This window comes from Pavona decussata, unplaced genomic scaffold (assembly GCF_977016875.1).
Source record: "Pavona decussata unplaced genomic scaffold, jaPavDecu1.1 SCAFFOLD_133, whole genome shotgun sequence".
Lineage (NCBI taxonomy): Eukaryota > Metazoa > Cnidaria > Anthozoa > Scleractinia > Agariciidae > Pavona > Pavona decussata.
In genome coordinates, this window is record NW_028145546.1 from 4,073,369 (window position 1) to 4,093,588 (window position 20,220).

A 20,220-nucleotide genomic window follows, 5' to 3' on the forward strand; every position below is an offset into this window, starting at 1 on the left:
ATACGCCTTGCCCAATATTTATGCATGCATCTAAGTTTGCAAATGCACATTTTTTGTTTACAATATTATATGTTGAGGCCTTCCATTGACACAAAGAAAAAAACAAACAAGGTTTGCTTGTTTTCCCATGGATAACATATTTATTTTCATGAATGCTTTCACCAGTGTAGGAGCACCATGTTTAAGTTAGTGTATTTGTGTGGATGGATGGAAACATTTTATTTCAAACTTATTAATAATTCATAAGCCCATTGACCTATCATATGGTCGATAAAACATCACGTACAGTGGTTTTAAAACGCGATAAAACCACCTCCTTATTAGTATGCAGTGTTTAATGTTTTTCCTCGTATGCTAATTTCCAACGTTCACAAAAGCATCATAGTTATGAACTCTCTTGACACACACTTTTCCAGGAATGTTTTTGAAGCCGTTCAAAAAACTTGCAGCACGTGTTTTATTGGGTCCAAAAGCACTTGGCTGCGCCTCGTGGTTTTAAATCCCGATAAAACACTGCTGCTGGTGTTTTAAACATTACATAAACAATCATGGGATTCTTGTAGACAAATTAAAATATATATACATATATGCATATTGTGGATGATTCTATAACATAGTTACTCCAATGTTTTTTTTATGTTAATCGTTGGTAAGAGTTTTGGTCAAACAATCACCCAATTTGGCTCAGTTGGCCCTCGATTCAGGGCTGCAAATAACTAACGGGCAGGCGCCAGTCACGTCCGGTCAAACATGTTTTTGCTCGGACACTACCCGTTTTTGGCCGGTCAAATTTTAACAGTCTTAATTCTTGTGTTAGTGAACCCACATTGCCCAGTAATCCTTTTATAACTAAAAAATGGCGCAAGATTTGCGACTACCGGGAATTTCTCAGACACTAATTTGTCTAGTTTCACATTCGTTTTTTTCTTTTTCTTTCGGAAACATGAATGTTGTCCCTCGTAATTATCAAATAGTAAAAAAATTAAAAATTCTCTGGATGAGTCAGTTAAAGACCGGACAAGATGTCTGGTAATCCAAGGATTTGTCCGGTCAATGCCCAATTTTGACCGGACATTGTCTGTTGACCAGCCGTTATTTGCAGCCCTGCGATTGAACACTGTAAAGACCATTAATCCAATCACTAACTTGCCTCCAACACAAAGTAGGTTTAAACAGATAATATAACCCTGCTAAAAATGACTGCATGGGAGGATGATCACTAACAGACCATAGAAATATGGAAATGACCAGATTTGAGGGGTATATACAGTCAACTCCCTTTATTGTGGACACCCTCGGGACCACAAGTCAGTGTCCTTAATAGCAAGAGTCTGTAATAGCAGGAATTGTTTTCAGTCTATGTTGCCTGAGATAAAGCTGGGTGTCCATAATAGCAAGGTGTCTGCAAGGCGAAAGTTGACTGTATGTAACAACATGTCTAAGGAAACAAAAAAACAAAAACAACAGTGGTGGTTCACAAATAGAATAACTATCAAAATAGGCTATCCCAGACCATCCTGTGATTCATAGAAAGTATCCGCACTAACAAAAGGGGAAGCATTGTCCTTTACATCAACCAGCAACAAACTTGATCATTGATTTTGAATACCTTTTTTTTAATGTAATTATTACATGATCTAAACACTATCTAAAGTTCACCTACATCAATATTGAATAAAACACAAAGTGCCTCAGGAATGTCAAACGTTTGCTTTTGTGCACTGGCAATTATATTCTCATCTCTTTCAGAATATTATGGTACAATACGTTTTCAGTGCCTCTGAAGTCCCCTTCGTGCCTTGTCACACAATCAATCCTCTCGTGACATAAGTAATACAATTATTGTATGACAACGAAAAGCTTCGGGTATTTGTAGGCGACCTAGAACATACGAATGATAAAAATGCCTTGGTAACATAACAAATTATATAAAAAATTCCATTATAAGCAGTTCTTTAACCTAATCAAGCCCATGACACAAGCCTATTTTACTTAACACTAAGTTGCATCTCAAAACTGTAGTAGTAATTAGTAGACGTAATAGTGTTGTTGTAGTACCCTAAGTCCTTGCATACTGTATTTTTTGAAAGTAGTGACCATTTGATTCAATATGGAGAAAGTATTCCTTTTCTCAAGGGTTTAAGATAAATTTCACACAAAAATAAGAACTCTGCTCAATCAGAACTTGTCCAATCACTCCACGCCAACACTTGCAAATCTAATGAAATAATCCTGTAGCTTGCTACAAACTCTGTGACAATGGGCTTCTGCGAAGGGTGTGTTAACTATTCAAAATACTCTGATAAATAAATGAGTAAATCAACAATTCTGGTCACCACACATAAATCAAGTATCAACTGTAGAACACTGAACATGTACTGTTCCTCTTATCCCTCCCCCCCACCCACCCCCCCCCCCCTCCACAATTCTGTATTCAGAGGTTTGCTTCCACTCTGGCTTGCTGAAGATCAACACCGAAGCAGAAAGGAGGAAAGAAATCAGCTACTGTTCCATCATTTGTGGTTGAGATAGTAACTTGGCAGCTACCTACGACATTTTAAAACTTTTATGTCTTTGTCAAAAATTAATTTTGTTTCATGTTGTTACAATCACCCAAATCATTTGTTCCTCAGTCAAACAATTGAATAAACAGCTGTATTTTCCACATTCTAAACTGGAAATAATATGAAAGAAATGTAAAGTTGAAGTATCAAGCACAGTTTGATCAGCCACAAACTGTTTTATGCATAATACGGTACCGAGTGCCAGACATAACAAAGTAAATTGGCAAAATATTCATAACAAACAGCAGCTGGCTGAAGCTGTATCTCTATGAGCAGGGATGTCACTAAGAGCTGGCTGCAGGCAAAATTTGATGTCTGAAAGTTAAGGACAGTGCCTCCTTTTGCTACTGCGCATCATGCAATGGTCAGAGAAAGTTGGGTTTCTTAACAGCAGTGCCTGTTAAAACAGACATACATGGTGTGATTTATAACTATGCAGGAAAAGCAGATCTTGGCAAGGTTTTATTGGAATCCAAAAAGAAAATTAGGGGTAACTGCACATTTTTTGGAGATAATTTAGCTTCACTTTTGGCAAAAAATGCCACAGATTACATTTTTTTTGTATTTTAGCGCTTTTTAGATTTATTGTAAGTTGCTTAACTATCTCTGAAAAATGTGTGGCTACCCCCAATCTTTTTTTGGATTCCAATAGCCATCGCTAAGATCTGCTTTTCCCCAAAGTCATAAACTACACAAGAATACCTCTGTATTAGGAGGCACTGTCCTTTAGCAGAACACAAAATACACTTATGATATGTACACGTCTATGAGAGAAAAGATTAATTTGAGCTATCAGAACACAAATACTTGAGGCTAATATTTATTTTAAAGGTGCACAGTCCAAAAGAACTGACTAGGTTCAGTAATGAGCCTTCTAAAGGTTTTCTTAGCTACATCCCTGTATGAGCCACAACTGACATGAGCAACTATTTTCCCACAGTGACTATCTTTGTGGAATCCTGTTAAAATAAGTTTGATTTGAAAAAACGCATTAAAAATTCCTTTAAAAGAGGCACTTTACCTAATTACATGTGACAAAATCAAAATATTTCAACAAAGAAATGACAAAATAAATGATGAGGTTGCTGGCAGAAGAGGAAAAAAGCAAACAAAGAGAGTAGTATCAGTCTACTGTAAAAGACATTATTGTCACACAAAAAAGTAATACATGTATCAAGCAGGTGAAGACACATTTCAAAACTGTTCCTAGTTTACAAGAAAAAATTTCATGCAATAAAATCACACGCAAAAGTTTTTGTAACATGGGATGCAACATGTATTCGGATTTTTTCAATGTGGCCTACAGCTGATTAAGATTTTGAACAGGGGCGCAAGAAATAAGTGCACCCGGGCAAGATAGTTAACTTGGATGCATGTTATTTTATGGAAAAAGTCGGCTGAGGTGTTGAAAGAAAGCAGGCAAAGCTGTGTTTACAAGCAGTCAATTTGCCGGTGCCCATCCCTTAATGAAATCTCTATACAGGGGTCTACATTAAGGACTGGGCAGTGGGCGAATTGACCAGCTGTCAACATAATTTGCCTGCATGCTTTGAGAATCACAAGGAATATTTTTATACAGATTGACATTAGTTAACATTTTGGTTGAGAAAGCAGCAGACTGACAACAAATTGCAATAATTATAGTTCTAACAATATTTTTTAATTTATAAAACATGTTTTGGCATGTTCAAATGTCATTGCTGTACTATCTGTAACTGATGATGGCATTTGAACACGCCAGAAGAAACATGTTTTATAAACTAAAAACCTTTATTCTCTGTTTGCAACTTAACCTTTCTGTTGAGAGTAGCCAGCCTCATCCTAATTTGTCTTACTATATCACTGTGATCACATATGCATGTCATGAGAGATAAATGCCTTGATTATAAAACAAATTCTCCTGATTAATTCTGTAACTAATAACTATACTGTGAACAGTGGGGAGAAAATGCATGTTGATAGAGGAGCATTAAGGGTTAATTTGCTACCTTTTTGCCCCACTGCTCAAAAGAAGTTGAAAATGAAACTCCACAAACAAGGGAATTGAAAATCACCATCCATAATGTTAAGTGTTAAGGACTACCAGGCACACTGGATCAAAACACAGTTACTGTAATTAACAGGTTTTCAGCACCTGTTTAACAGGTTAGTGGTGTAACCAGTGTTCTTCTGTTACTCAGTTAGAAGGATTTCGATGTAACAACTACATATACCAGTGGAATGTGACACAGTTGTATATGTATCACATATAAACTTTTCTCTCTGTGTGGAATAAGGTCCTTCACAGAAGCTGTCAACTGCAAGTCACAAGCTGGTGAGAGTTTGAGAACCTTCATCTACAAGTAGATGGACAAAGTAAGGAATCATTCTTGGACGGCGTGGTTCACTAAGTATGATGCACTAAGCACTTGGTATAAAGTAAGTCCACAGGTTTTTGCTGTGCTACTGGTAATAACTAGGAAAACCTGCCGCTGGCCCTCGACCATTTGACGTTGTTGGTGGTCTCATGCCACTGTACATTCCAGGTGGAGCGGATGGCTCTATCTGTGATGGTAGTGTTGATGTTGGCGGTGGCTTCATTTGATGCTGCCACGATCCAGGCATCATTTCTCGCCCACTCATACCCTGGTTTGTATCCACTGCACTGCTGCTTCCTGGTTGACTATTTCTGGTTGTTGTAGCACTGCCATATCCTATAATCCCACCAGAGCTCATATCACCCATGGTACGTGGCATCTGTGCCCTCAGCATGTCCATGGGTGACATGGTTCCTACAGGTCGCTGTTGTCCAACCATGCCAGGTCGCATCATGGAGGACATCCCTCCATTCATCAAATTGTACCCTCCTTGCGGGGATTGGTTCTGTGCAGCAACAGCAGACATCATTGCATTTCGCCTCTGCACCAGTGCAGCCAGAAGGCTACCTGCTTGTCCTGCTGAGAACTCTTGGCTATCTAGGTCTACTGCAAGACAAAACAAGGCTGGTGTTATTTTTTGAGTTTCAGCATTTAGGATTGTGTTAACTGTGAGGTGGGTTGTGGACCTCTGAGTTTACCCAAGTAAATGAGATGGTCACCTTACCCTATCTCCCCCTTCCCCAAAAAGAACTCTTTAACAATGTTGTCAATACTCAAGGCCAGCTCTCTGCCCTTTTCCATCAAGATCCACTGTTACTAGCAAATGAACAGAAATGTTGAAAAGATCTGCTTCAAGTTGCAGCAACATCTTGTAATGCACTATTGTTCTGCTCTTTCTCCATCAATCTTGTGCATTTAATTTACATGTATTCCAATATTATTCATGAAAATGTGTGCAAAATAGTGATAACTCAAACAACATATTAATTTTATTGTTATTAAAAAATGCAAAATTTTATTCATCGTTGATTTGCTGCCCTCTCAGTTTTTCATCTAAGTCAGAGCACTGCAACGTTAACATCTACCCTACAGTGCTAAGATCCACAGCTTGTCTTGATAAAATAACGTAAAACACATCATTCTGAGACAAGCTGTCAGAACCAAAATGAAGCACGCAGCAATGTGTCAATGGCACCTTGAAACATACTGATAATTAGATAGAAAACATGCGTTACCACTGTTCTGATCCATCGCGTGTTGCATCATTGCCGCTCCAAGTCTCTGTGTAGGGGCAGTGTTGCCAGGAGGAACTGGACTCACAATAGCAGCATCAGATTTTTGAACTACTTGAGTGGCTGAAGTGTTAGGTGAAGTGTTTCCTCTCTTGTCGCTTAACTCACTTGCCTACAAGAATATGACAGAAACAACATTGCTGGTACCAAGGGTGTATATTAACCGTAGTCAAACAAAAAATAAGAACATTTAGTGATACATAAGGTTTTTACCTTGACAGTCATAAGGTGATAAGATTTTGCAAGTCTGTGAGTTAACAAAACCATTTTATGAAGGATGTGGACTGGTCAGTGCTGCGTGTCAATGCTTTCTGTTTGAATGTGAGACCTGAAAACCAATTCACCAAATGGTTCCTGACACTCTTTTAGTATGCCATAAAATGATTTAATAAACTCACAGATTAACAAAAAACTTACTATCTTTGTGCTCTTAAAGTAAACACCTTATATTTAACAGACCCTTCTTATTTGATCACAGGTAAGTGTGAATCATGAAAAAAGATCTCCTTAATAAAATACTTCATAAACACCTTCTCAAAAGCACTTCCCTCAAAAATATGCAAACATCTTCCTTCAAAACAGTTCAGTTGGTCCCAGGGATCAAAACTTATTACACAAGGCTGCTCTACAGGGTAGCTCTGTTGATACAGTACAGGGAGCTCAATGTGACAGATCCAAAGGCCAGTTCAAAAGTCACTGAAATAAAAGAAAACAAACCTTGGAGAGAGCATCTAAACCTCCTTCTCCCATCCGTGGTGAGACTGAAAGAAATAATTTTTGATTCAGTTTAATGAGGCTGGGGCAAACTTATGACGCAGTGTTGCAATATACAAGGAATTCCTTACATTAATAGCACAGGGTTCGTACTCTTTCGAGCTTTTGAAATTCGATGACTTTCCATGACCTTTTCCATGACTTCTCCAAGTTTTCCATGACCTAAATTTGACAATTTTCTTGGAAATCATCTTTCATTTTGGGTATGTTTTTATTATTTTCTTCGCTAAAAAAAAAAAAAAAAATTATTTTGTGCTTTTTAATAAACATCATTTTCCATGACTGTCCATGACCCACACCTAAATTCCATGACTTTCCAGGCCTGAAAAATGAAATTATAACATTCCATGACTTCCCAGGTTTTCCATGACCGGTATGAACCCTGTAGCACATTAACTGGACCCTTGGAGCTACAGTGTAAACAGTGTAAAGTGGTAATGAGAGAAAATGGAACCCTGCTTTATGGACACCTTGTTATAATAGACAGTTTACTAGGTCCTTGCCCAGGTATTTTCCCTAAAATTAACTTGCACAAAGCTGACCCCCTGTTTATACTGGGATTTTTCCTTGTCCCAACAGTGTCCATTTGACTGTATTATTTCGTCTTGCAGCATTATCACTTGTGCAGTTACAAAGTCAGTGATGGTGAACTCAAGTTTTAAAACTAAGTATGCATTGCGTACATGTGGATTGTGCTGTGTACGCGCTGCGGACCTGTTTTTTTACAGACACTCCCTCACTCACTCACTCTTACATCCCTGACAACATAGTGGGTAGAGCACTATACAGTGCACTACCAACAAATATGAAAACAACAAGGCCTAGTTGGAAGGGGGGGGGGGGGGTACTAACCTATATACTTGGTATATAAGTATAATTATAAAGGGTACGGTTTTTAAGCTGTTTTGATCTGAAATAGGGTATAGATTTTGACCATTTTGGTCTGAAGGTCTTAAAACATGGCATCCTGAAACCAGGTCTGGAAATGGGTATGAATTCTAGATAGCAAGTGTCACCCAGGGAATGATGGGAGCAAGATGGCAGTGGGAAGAATGGAAACCATTGAAACATGGCAGAACTTGAAGTCAGTGTTGTTTTTTTAACGAAAGAAAATGCTCAAATAAAGAGCAATTTCTTTACAGTTGATGGATTTAAAATGTGATATTATCTGCTGGATGTTTTTACATTGCTTATGGAAAGGAAATTCCCAAAACAAAACAAGTTTTCTCAAAATACAATGAATTTGGAAAGCAGTTTCAATAATTATGGAAATGTTTTTTTATGATAGCTGGTAACATTTACATGAATGGGCAGTAAAAAAAAACAGTGATCAGCTTCCAACAACAAACCTGACACCCCAACCAAAAATTCTGAGGAGTACCCGCACCCTTCCCCTCAAAGCTTTGTTGGGGTATAAAGTTCTGATCATGGCATAAACTTTCAGTTTGCCTTAGCCGCCACTCTGCTTTACATGGCCTTTTCTCTGCTACAAACCACCTGCCAAGAAGCCATTGTTGTTATTTAGGATGATTTGTGAACCTAACTCGCTTCAAGGCTGTTGTTCAAACTAACCTGGGACTCTCTCTAAAGGAAGGACCTCTCCTACCTTTTTGAACTGGTGCCCCAGGGGGGTAGTGACAGATGGCATCTTCCCGTCCTGGAGGAAGTGCAGCACGTCTCTGGTAGAGTGAGGCTGCAGAATCAGGACTTGTCAAGTCTGTGTGAGCTGAGATGTCAGAATAATCTGAACTGCCAGTCAAAGGTCCACTGCGAGAGGAGTTTATTGTGGGGCTGGACAGGTTTAGGGTGATAGGCTGCTGCATGCTGCTGTTACTACATGTAAAAAAACAACAGTATTAAACATTTTGCATGTTTGCACACAATCTCTCTTTCACATGGCTTAAATGAATCTTAAAATCTGGTTTAGAGTGATTTAAATCTTGCAAATGATTCCAATAGGAAATACTGTAAGTCTATCTTTTCCAACAACTAAGCATGCAGCACTCTTTGAACGTTTTGAGCTGTGTTAAAGAAATGATTTTTATGGAGCATCAAGAAAACACTGCAGAAACCACACACCTTTGAACAATACAGTTGGAGCAAACAATGTACTCTGCCTCATCAGTGTACGGATTCTGAAAACTGTGGCAGCTTGTTCTGAGCCACACCCAATTTCCATCCTTGGCACGGAATCTGTACCTCACAGACAGTGTTTGACCCTTCAGTTTCATGACTGAAATAACACAATATAAATTTAAAGGCATTGAGAGCTACCATAATGAAATGGAATGGAGAGGGGCAGATCCAACTGTATTTCGATTGAAATAATTATTACTCCCATCTAAATGCATTTGGATCTGTCCCCCCCTTCCCCACCTATTGAAATGCAATCCAGTTTGAATGAGTTTCTGATAATAGGCTGCATTCAGAATTCTTTATAAGTAACTAGCTGGAGTAGAAATTGCTGCAGTAATGTTGGAACTGCTAATGTGGATTAACTGTAATCATAATCTGTTTAAGAGGCAAAACTTCCATAGCTGAAGCAACAATGCTATTGAGAGAAAAACATTTTCCTACTTCAAAGAAACATAGGTTAATGTTTGCAAGTTTATTCAGACTGTGAGTGAACACGTCAAAAACAGATGGCCATTCCTGATCTTGAGTGGCCAACTCTAAAATATTCAACTATAACATGAGCCCACCCCCAAGAACAACTATTGAAGAAGGGTTCAAACCTTGCTGATAGCTTTCCATCATATGCTCCAGGTCATCAGGGTGAAAGAAATCAAAACAGACTTCATTAAGAAGTTCTTGTGGCTTGTAACCTAAAACATCTACCACTCTGAAATGCAAAAAACAATGAATATTATATATAGCACAACTGAGAGTTTGTTAATATTATAATATTATTATAATTATTGCACATCGAAAGGGAACAGAACATGTACCCATGTAACATGTTACTTACTTTCAAATGCCAATGTGTGTTACGTAAGTGTAGAAAATTTTCAACCAAACGGGATTCAGATTGAAAACTGGACAGATCTCACATTCCATTTTGCAAAATTTTGAAACAGAAACAAATCAAAAGGCAAACCACATTCAAATAGCTTTCATCTGAATGGTCAGACTGAAGGATTTTGTTGGCAGATCAAAGTTAGAGCCATCCAGTACAGCATCAAACAAAGCACTACAGACATGAACTAAAGGATAAATGAGGGTATCATGTTTCATTTCTCTTAAGATTTAAGCAAGAAATTTCCATAAGGATCCACACACCACTGGGGGTAACATCAGGGCAACGATTGAATACCTCTGATCTACAAAAGTGAACTTCCCATCCAAGCTATGCCTGGAAATGAACTCTGTCACCGGTGGACTGTCCATTAAGTCGCTACTCTGAGGAATACTGGTAGGCTGCAGTTTCCCAATGGTTACCAGACAGCTAGTTTCACTGTTGTCTGTCTCACCCCCTGGACCACACACAGCTGAGTTGTTCCCAAAAGTCTAAAAACAAATAAAAATGTTGTAAGCTGCAATTTAACTCACATGTAGGAAGTATACTTAAGTTTAAGTGCTTCAAATAATTGACAATCAACATCACAAACTCTTTGCTTTGTCTTTCTATGAGAATTACATTGTGCCTATATGATAACCTAATTGGTTGAGTAAATTTAAGATACTCATATTTCTTCTGGTTTTTATACTAATCAAAACAATTGCCTAGCACTCCCTGTGGGATTTGCCTTATGACATGGTACGACCACCTCAGTTACAGTTACTTTACTTTGGTGTTAGAAACAGATGTTAGTGCCCCCCCCCCCCCCCCCACATAGTAAGAAATGACCTCAACTTTTAGCTTTAAAGTTATCTTACCTTGATGTAACCAGTGCAATGCACAATAGCATACTCATCATCAAGAAGCTTTAAGCGATTGTCCTTTCCTCTTGTTGTGGTATCACTTTCCTCCTCTCCACACCTCATGCGGCAAATAAAATTCCTTCTTGAATTGGAATACATCCTTGACAAAGCTAAAAGAACACAATTTCAGTATGTCAAACAAACTGCTTTTTCAAACAGAAAACAACTTATCATGTATCCATGCCCTGTAAATTACTCAGAAAAATGTTACGCAATACAATATTACATTATTTGTTATTATGTTTACCTTTAACCCTAGTCATGTTATACAATTTTTTTCTCTTCCCAAATTACCACAGCATTTCTGCTGTTCATGGCAACACAGAGGGCCTTGACAATCTGCGAGCCAGCGAGCCATGCGAGGCAGACGTGCAAGGCACTCAGGTTAGCCTAAAAAACAATCCGGTTAGCCTAAATAGCACTCAGGTTAGCTTAAGTAGCTCCCCGGTTAGCTTAATGGTTAGCATTTATGTTGGGGGTTGTTCGTGCCTCGCAAGCCTCGCATGTTTGGCTTGCATGGCTTGCACGTTTGGCTCGCATGCCTCGCACGTTTGGCTCGCATGGCTCGCACGTTTGGCTAGCTGGCTCGCACATTGGCCACACTCCAAGACAGACTATAACGTGACAACAGTTCCATGCTCATTCACAATAACTGTTCAGTATTGTAGTTTTCTGTCATATGATAATTAACAATTATTCCACGAGCGCGTGTTGGATATGAGATGATAGATAGCCAACGAGGCGCGTAGCGCCGAGTTGGCTATAATCATCTCATATCCAACAAGCGCAAGTGGAATAATTGTTTTATTAAAAACAACTGAGAAATATTGCTAGATCTTACTGATTTCGCTGTGCAAGAACGACCAGAAGGCAACTTAATGGTCGCCATTTCTCGGCCATGGTATAATTGCTCATATACCATGGCCGCTAAGCCAATCAAATCCCTCGAATTGCATTATACAATGATGCAGTTTTTAATAAAATATTAATAACTTACTCCTCTCAGAATTCCCACTATTTTGAACAATAAATGGCAAACAGAAAGTTTGTTAGTGATGTGTGACACTTGCAATATTGTATTAGTGGTAAGATTGACAATGTAATAAATATGATGTTTCAGGTATATAACACCTTTCCTCCATGTTCACTGAGTCTGAAGAAGAGCTATATACCCAAAACGTCTGTGATACAAAGGCTTAAAAGGTTCTGATGTATTACATATTGTAGCTACCTCCATGGCTGTCCTTCTTCACACTACCAGCTACAAAGAGAAGCAAACACAACAAATTAAAGTTATGTTTTGACTTTATGACACTGATATAAAAGGAGTAAAACATTCTATGACCCAGACCATACAAACTGATTTAACTGAAACAGCAACTTCAACTTAACAGACCAGTCATGCTTAGCATTAGTGACTAATTTAAGAACTAAAGCTCACTTTTTAAGTCAAGGACTCTACCAGCATCTGGAGACTCGGTAGCAGAAAGTTGATCTCTTATTTTATCTGCATCATCAGGATGTACCAAGTCAAATATCTCTTGATTCATCCATGCACTCTGCAGACATGAACACAACAATACCATATGAAACTTAGGAATAGATTTAAAATAACTAAGTGTGAACACTTGTTCCTATACTTTGGGTAAATTAGAGTGAAGCGGAAGTAACAGCAGCAGCTTCAGCAAAATCGACAGATACTTTCAACAGGTATGTATAATAACTATTTTGCCAGAACTGCAACAGGCAGCATTTAGTTGAACCTAAGTTGTTATGAATGTCTCCCTCCCTCTCCCACCAGGCAATGTTGAGAACTTTATATCAATGAAAATGTATGAAGTGCTCCCAGCACCAGCCAACAATTTGTAGTGTCATAATCTGGTCACTATAACTAAGATCAAACAATGTTACAAGACAAGTCCTCTTTTCTGTTGTCCCTTGATTCATTAGATACAGAGAAAAAGTTCACTCCACAGACAGAGAACAATATGCACAAATGATAATCATGTAAGGAAAAATATTACTAATATTTACCTGAGGTTGATTCAGGACTGGGGTAATGGAGTCTGACACATAAACCACAATTCCAGTGTGGCAATTCACCACAAACAGGAAACCATCAGCTGCCTGGAAAGATTGAAAAGTGCTCTTTCTAAAACCACCTTTTGATGATATGGACTGTTGTACATCTTCTTAAAGTGGTTAGCACTAATTGTAGACATCTCTTTATCATGGACACATCCACTAAAGACACTTAATGGTAATGGTAATGGTAATGCATTTATATACCATATATACCTAAAGCAGACACCTCTTTGGAACAGCTATCTAATCTGGACAACCCTCTACTGTCCTTTCTACTGGTTACTAGTAGTACTGGAAAATTTTATACTGGATATTTCCTAGTTTCTAGCATTCTGGTACACACTAAATAAAGTTTCCTCTTCTAAAAATGCTATGCAGCCCATGCATTTTGTACCACACTAGTAGTTTCAAATCTGCTTTTTAACAGGACTTGTACATGTAACATAACAGATGAAAATTTTGTTGTCACTATATTACAATAACACCAAGACACCATTAGGTCTATTTTACTCATACTGGTATCTTTACCTCCAAAATGAGATGCTTCAATTCTTGATCAGACAAAAATGAGGGTTTATGAGACACATCAGGAGGCTGACCTACAAATTGCAATATACACAGTCCAATCAGAAAAAAGTGGAACAAATTTATTTTCAATTGAGTTCACAAGGTATGATCTTGTTATTTGTATGCGTTGGTGCAAGGTTTCAGGTAAAAGGTGATCAGAAGCCTGCTCAAAAGTGGTAGTTCAAAAGGAACAATCAAAACTTAAATGTCAATTGAAAAACAATTAGATGCCATTGTGTTGACTTGTGATTTTGATTGCTCCACTTCATGGGAGTTGTGTGATGAGCAGTGAATTAACTTTGGAAATTCTAAAAATTTTTTTGGCATTTCATCCAGCCCAAAGGCATTGTACAATATTTTTATTGGCAAGTGCAAATAAATACATACCACAGAGACATGTTTTTATGCACCCTGTCAGTTTAGAATTGCATTTAGAACAAGGGTTACCATGGCAATCATGTTGGTTCAGTTGGTAGCTCACTTTAACACTCCCACCAAACAGCCACATACGTTCATGACTGAACACCCCGGATTGAATATATGTACAAATTTACCATTTATAAGTTCATAAAATTTGAAATTTTGGCAGTTCCGTCAATTTTGCAGTATACATAATGTGAATTCCTGAATTTTCATAGCTACAATCATGTCCATGTCTCTATCCATATCATATCCATATCTCTATCTCAGTTAATTTTATCCCAGTAACAACCATTACTGGGAAGTCCTTATCACTTTTCAGAATGATATAAAATATAGCCTATGCCAATACAGTCAACTCCCTCTAATGCGGACACTCTCTGGACTGCAACTTAGTGTCCTTAATAGGGAGAGTCTGTAATAGCGGGAAGTTATTTCAGTCAAACGTCTGTAATTTATTTTTGCTGGGGATTCAGCTGCTGCCCGTATTATCAGGGTGTCCATAATAGCGAGGTGTCCACAAGGCAAGAGTTGACTGTATAACATTGTGTTGTTTTTGGTTAGCACCTTTTGAAATCAGAAGCTGTTTGTTTGGCCCTTAGACGCATTTTGGGAAAGTGTAGTGAGGTATCGCAGATATGGGATGATATAAAGCATACATCAAATATTGACCCAATCTTGCAAAAAACCATCAGAGGCTTCAACCCCACCCCCAAAGGATTTTTTCCTATGCCAGAAGTGAGTAAGGGATGTTGAGAAAGTCCACACTAAGTTAACAACCAGTGATCAAGCATTTTCAAAAGAACTCAGAAAATACCTACCTGTTCCTCTCAGTGACTTCATGTAGTTTACAGCCATCCTAAGAACTGTGAGTTTATCTGGTTTACGAGCTAATCCGTTGCAAGATGGCACCATGTCAGATAACTCGTTGATGTATGCATTCATTTTATTTCTTCTTCTTCTCTCAATCTCGCTGTGATTTTCCCTGTAAAAGATTGCCACAACAATGGGTTAACAGAGTTAAATGAGGGATGTATGTAATAACATTTTTTAAAATAAACTATTGGTTTCTTTAATAAATTCTTAAAGTAACAGAAAAACAAGCAGTGAGATCAAAGGGCTCTATGAGCCAACTCGTGAATGCAAGGTGGCTCTGCAGCGGGAATATTTTTTTTTCTTGCTTTTGTAGGCAATCAGAAACTATTATTTAATCTATACTGAACTTATGAACGGCAAGTATCATTCTTTAACCCTTTTGACTCCTGTCGTGTTTCCATAGTTTTTGCATAAATTAACTTTTTCTTAGAGCGGTTTAACTTAATAAAATGGGCAGTAGATAAATAAATGTCGTTGGCTTCCAAAATTAACTGCATATTAAACTGGAATGATTAAACAAATGTTTTCTGATGTAAAATAATATGGTTACCTATTAATCATCTGCTGAAAAACACACTTGAACGCAAAAATTGCCAAAATTCATGGCATGTTGATGAAGACCTTTGGCATATCAAATTTCAACCCGCTTATGCAAATTGTCCTTGATTACGCATCTGTCGCTTCTCAAACGCATATATGAATTGACAAAGACAAAAATCAACAAAACATTTTATTGAAATAAACGATGCTGCTATTAGAGGCAAAAAACTTTCAGTTTTTTTGCGTGCGTGCAAACACGCATGTAAAATTTGAAGACACTCCGTGTTTGTTCAAAGCGATCACTCTCAGTAAATTAGGGCACGTTTGTGATGAAAATTACAGAAGTTACAGAATTCTGGTTCAAATCATCACTTAAACTTTTTGTAAAAAGCAAATCAACATCGGAAAACATCATTTACCGTATTGTCGCCATTGATCTCGGTCAGTCGAGGATTAGCGTCGGCTTTTGATAGGATTCCATTTGGGATTCCTGTGGCATTTACACTCTTACACTCTTTCACTCAACCCGATGACATAGTGTCTACGCTCCTCTAGAAGCCGTAGACACAAAAAGTGTACTTTTGTAGTACACAACTCGTTGCAAATTCTAGAAATGGCTCTTTTTTGTTGTGTTTGTATTGCCTGTTTCATTCATCCATTGTTAATAATAACAATAATAATAATAATAATAATAATAATAATAATAATAATAATAATAATAAAACGCTCTTAAGATTTTGTTTTTTCAAGTAATCAGGACACTGGACCTAGTTACATTAGAGGTTCCATGGTTTTCGAAGCCCCAGCCTAAGCTTACGTATGAGAATAAGAGGACGATAGCAAATTGGGACATTCCCCTGTATGCAGATAACACGCATGTAAAGGCGAATAGGATCGACGCCACCATCGTGGACAAGGAGAATAAGAAAGTATCGGTGATAGAGATGAGCTGCCCTTGGGTTGAAAACAGGGAGGAGAAAGATGCCAAGAAGACAACAAAGTACGGGCCATTACGCTGGGAGCTTGAGCAGAGATATCCTGAATATTGTGTGAGACAGTTCAATATTATTGTGGATGTACTCGGAGGTTACTCAAGAGATGTCAGGAAGGCACTTAAAGAGCTAGTGGGAGATAAAAGCGACATAATAGCTCTGCAGATACAGAAACCAGTTATCACAAGCTCACTCAAGTGTTTTCATCGCGATGAACAGAACTTTTAGTATTTAGATTGAGGATTTTATGGATGATAAACAGTTTTAGAATTTAATTACTAGGAATTTTATGATTAGAAGTTTGGAGTTTAATTGTATGGACTTTGGTCGTCATATTGATTGGCTACGGCTGGCCGCCCAATCATTGTTTAGGTAATCTGGGCATCCAGAAGTTTTGACTGCCATTTTATAATAATAATAACCCAACCCAACCATTGTTTGCTAAGGTTCTGGGCATCCAGAAGTTTACAGCGCCTTGAATGATAATAATAAAACTTACATAGCGACGATACCAAAAATAGCTATTTTCAATAGCTCTAAAAACACTAAAACTTATCGGAAATTTTAAAAATGAAATAGTCCCACACAAATAATTATTGTAATCAGAGCAAACTACAAGGAGTTGTGTAGCAGCTCTTGTCATGTCTCATACTATTATATCAGCTCAATACTCTTTAACAGAGCAATATACCAAACAACAGAAACAATGCCCCTAAGTTGCAAAAAACTTAAGGACAACAACAGCTGCTACAATTAGGGCCAAAGAAGTTAGCAGCTCTCAAAGAGCTGTTACAAAACTACTGTCAGTTAGTTTCATGTGTGTCAACACAAACCTAGTTTTGTTTGCTTTAGAATAAATTTTGCTTTAGAATCAATAAAATAATACTTTTTGTTAAAAGGTTTCATGACCAAAATTCACTGATTAAAATGCTCTGATTTTTAAAAACAGTTACTGGTCTCAGGAAGCTTGTCCCATGACCAGTCCTACAAAGACTTATGCCAACGTCACTCACAAAAGCGCATGGAGCCATGAACTAGCTTCCACTGATACTGGAGTACCACAGAAAAGTAAACCACAAAATAATTTGAAACAAAAAATATCAGATACACTACTACCAACATGAACAACTTTTTCCAGACATATTGTTTGGTTTTGTGGCTGGATATTAATGATTAAACAACTACTGAAACCTTTAAACCTCAAGTTCTCAGCTGTTTTTGGTGCACAGCCTCGGTCATCTTTGTCTCACAAAATGTCCAGACCTTTATTTGAAATCAAGAATCAAATATTTGAACAAACACAAAGAAATTCTGAGCAAACAAACCAAGTTCTCAGAAAACAAAATTTAATTTTTACAATATTGTCACATTTTTAAGCAAGGTACTGTTTGCAAAATCTCTAAGAAGTGTTTCCACTGTCTTGAGGTTTTATAATTTTCCAATCTGTGTGATGGAATCACCCAATGGCTAAAGAACACAACATAACTATGGAAAAGACTTCAATTGAAAATCAGCAATCAACCAATGAAACGGAGATGGGCAAGAGCTTTCTTGATTGTTGTGCTATTCAGAAATTTATGTTTAGCAAATACTTGACACAGTTTATGAGTATAAAAATTAACACAACATATGGCACAGTCAGTTTCATAATATTTTATCTATAAACCAACAACAGCAATATTTTTGCATAGATCAAAATGCAGTCAGGCTAAGAGAAAAAAAATGAAATGATGATTGAATACATAAAGGATTTCCATTTAAGGTAAGTTGCCAAACAATTTGGAAATAAAGAGAAGGATTTGGGGAAGCATTTGGCAAAAGCGTGTTACCATGTTCACCATCTGTCCTGGGACTATCAACCATTAACAGGAAAAGACTGAGCAAGCTTCAACCACGTTACTCAACCATCACAATTTACTGGCATAAATTTAATATGACATGTACACAACAAACTAAATCGTGTAGGTTCAAACCGAGAAAGAATATTTTGATTAAAAGAATATTGCTGCAATGTGTTTAATACAATTCATCTCAATAAGGCCACACGAGTATTTTGTTTAAAGAAATAAAACAGCTGGCCAGGCTAAACATCTAAAGAACATGAATGATTAGAATGTTTTGCGTAGAGTACTTCGATCGGTTCAAAACCTAATTAAATGCTACATACTTTACGATATAAAAGGGTTGCAAGCTATAGAGGGATGTTAACAGGCAATTTAATGCAATAAACCAGTTTTGGTAGCTTCTGTGTCTCTTCAGAAAATCAAAGAATAAAATGTATCGATAGAAACCAGAAGCTACCAAAACATTGTACATAACTCAGTGAAAACAAAAAGTTTATCAAGTGAACGTAATCGACGAACCTTGCAAATTTCTCCTTGTTACTCTCGTCTGAAGTCCTGCAAAAAGCGAGAAAATTAGTAAGTCTAGGTTCTGCATTGATCGCTGTATAAAAACTATTCAACATTTGCCATGAACACAAGAAGATGTGGTGCTTAAGCTTATATGGAAAGCTAAACAAACTTATAATTAAGTTCTCGTTCAGATCACGACGATCAAAACCATTTTCAAAACATACGCCTTTCAAAAAAAAGAACCTGCAAAACTGGAGAAAAAAAGGAAAACACCAACAAAACACCCAAGCTTCATAACTCAATCTAAAACGTAGAAATTAGGGTGCAGGCATACAGCTTTACGATTCAGATGCCTGTGGCGAGAAGGGGCAATCGTGTTTACCTTACCTCGGAATTTTATTGTCCCCTTTTTCAATATCGTCGTCGTCCGAATCCTCTCTGTACAGTACAACAAATATAAAGGTTAAACGACACCGAATTACAACTACCGTTCCATCGATACGCAAAATGCAAGGTGAGACAATGGCAAAATTCAGCTCGTCTAGACGGACCACCAGTTAAACCAAACAGTACTTACTCCTTGATCATGAAACTTTGGTTCGCTTTCCTCTTTCTAAGCCGGCCGTGGGAAGACTTGTCGGGTATTCCGTCATCTAAACAACAAACAGGCAAATTAATTGCTGTCTGCATAAGAAATAACGCCATGTTCCAGGATTCAGGACATGCAGTCCACCTAATTGTACTAGCGACCCTACCATCATCGTTAAAGTCGTCCATTTTGGACGCATCGAAGTCGTCTAACGGATCCAGTTTGATTGCTATTAATCGTAGCTACACATCAGAAGGCGTCTGCAAGTAATGGATCGGAAGGGAACCATGAAATATGGCTTGTCTTTCGGTTTCTACAATGGCGGCATCCCAGTCGATAGACTTTTTCTGCAAGTTTCCTCTGGATAACAGCGTGAAAAAGATCCCTTTTCGATGCGACAAAGCAATCAAGTTATACCCCTGAAAGGTTTGCGACCCGAAACTGAAGATTAAAACAGGCGGTCTTCCGTAAAAGAGACACAATTTCAGCTTTTCTCTATAAATTCTGTAATATGCAACGCAGTAACGGCGCAGACAATCAATATATGGGCGCTAGAGCGATAGAGTCGGATTCACAACTCTCCAGCAGTAAGCCAATCACAAGAGGTTTTATAAATGTTTTATTCATTTTAACACGTTATTGTTCGATACAACCAATGATAAGACGTCTAAGAATCACGCCGTCTTGACGATCCAAGCGACTGGTCTCTGTGCCGGTCTGTGTATTATATTTTTGTGAAGAAATTATTTCGCTTACGTTCGAAAATCGATTGCAAATCTTGTGTTTTATTACTCTTCAATAAACACGCGCTTCCGGTCCTCCTTGTTGTTCCGATTTGGAAATGCGCGCTTTGGCGCGAAAATATAAACATAGCCATATCGATTCTCTT

General features: G+C 37.8%; 1 protein-coding gene across 1 annotated transcript; it reads right to left on the minus strand.

Moving 5' to 3' along the window:
• Positions 1-1,595: 1,595 nt before the first annotated feature.
• Positions 1,596-19,892, minus strand: LOC146468334 (aryl hydrocarbon receptor nuclear translocator 2-like). Its single transcript, XM_085124998.1, has 17 exons — positions 19,498-19,892; positions 19,320-19,395; positions 19,130-19,180; positions 18,752-18,787; positions 14,802-14,965; positions 13,522-13,592; positions 12,943-13,035; positions 12,350-12,467; positions 12,140-12,169; positions 10,864-11,018; positions 10,301-10,494; positions 9,723-9,829; positions 9,067-9,220; positions 8,594-8,820; positions 6,931-6,974; positions 6,157-6,325; positions 1,596-5,527 (listed from the first exon to the last, which is right to left on the minus strand). The coding sequence occupies exons 1-17, from the start codon at positions 19,517-19,519 to the stop codon at positions 5,007-5,009; spliced, it is 2,232 nt and encodes a 743-aa protein (XP_084981124.1). The 5' UTR covers positions 19,520-19,892; the 3' UTR covers positions 1,596-5,006.
• Between the last annotated feature and the right edge of the window lie 328 nt (positions 19,893-20,220).

Bases quoted from the DNA above. Each gene is read 5' to 3' on its own strand.
- LOC146468334 (XM_085124998.1), bottom strand. From the start codon at position 19,519: ATGGACGACTTTAACGATGATG. The intron at 13,036-13,521 runs GTAAAGATACCA...CAATCTTTCCAG, and splicing joins TGAAGCATCTCATTTTGGAG to GCAGCTGATGGTTTCCTGTT. The intron at 11,019-12,139 runs GTAGCTACAATA...GTGTTCTTTTAG, and splicing joins GAAGAAGGACAGCCATGGAG to CTTTGTCAAGGATGTATTCC.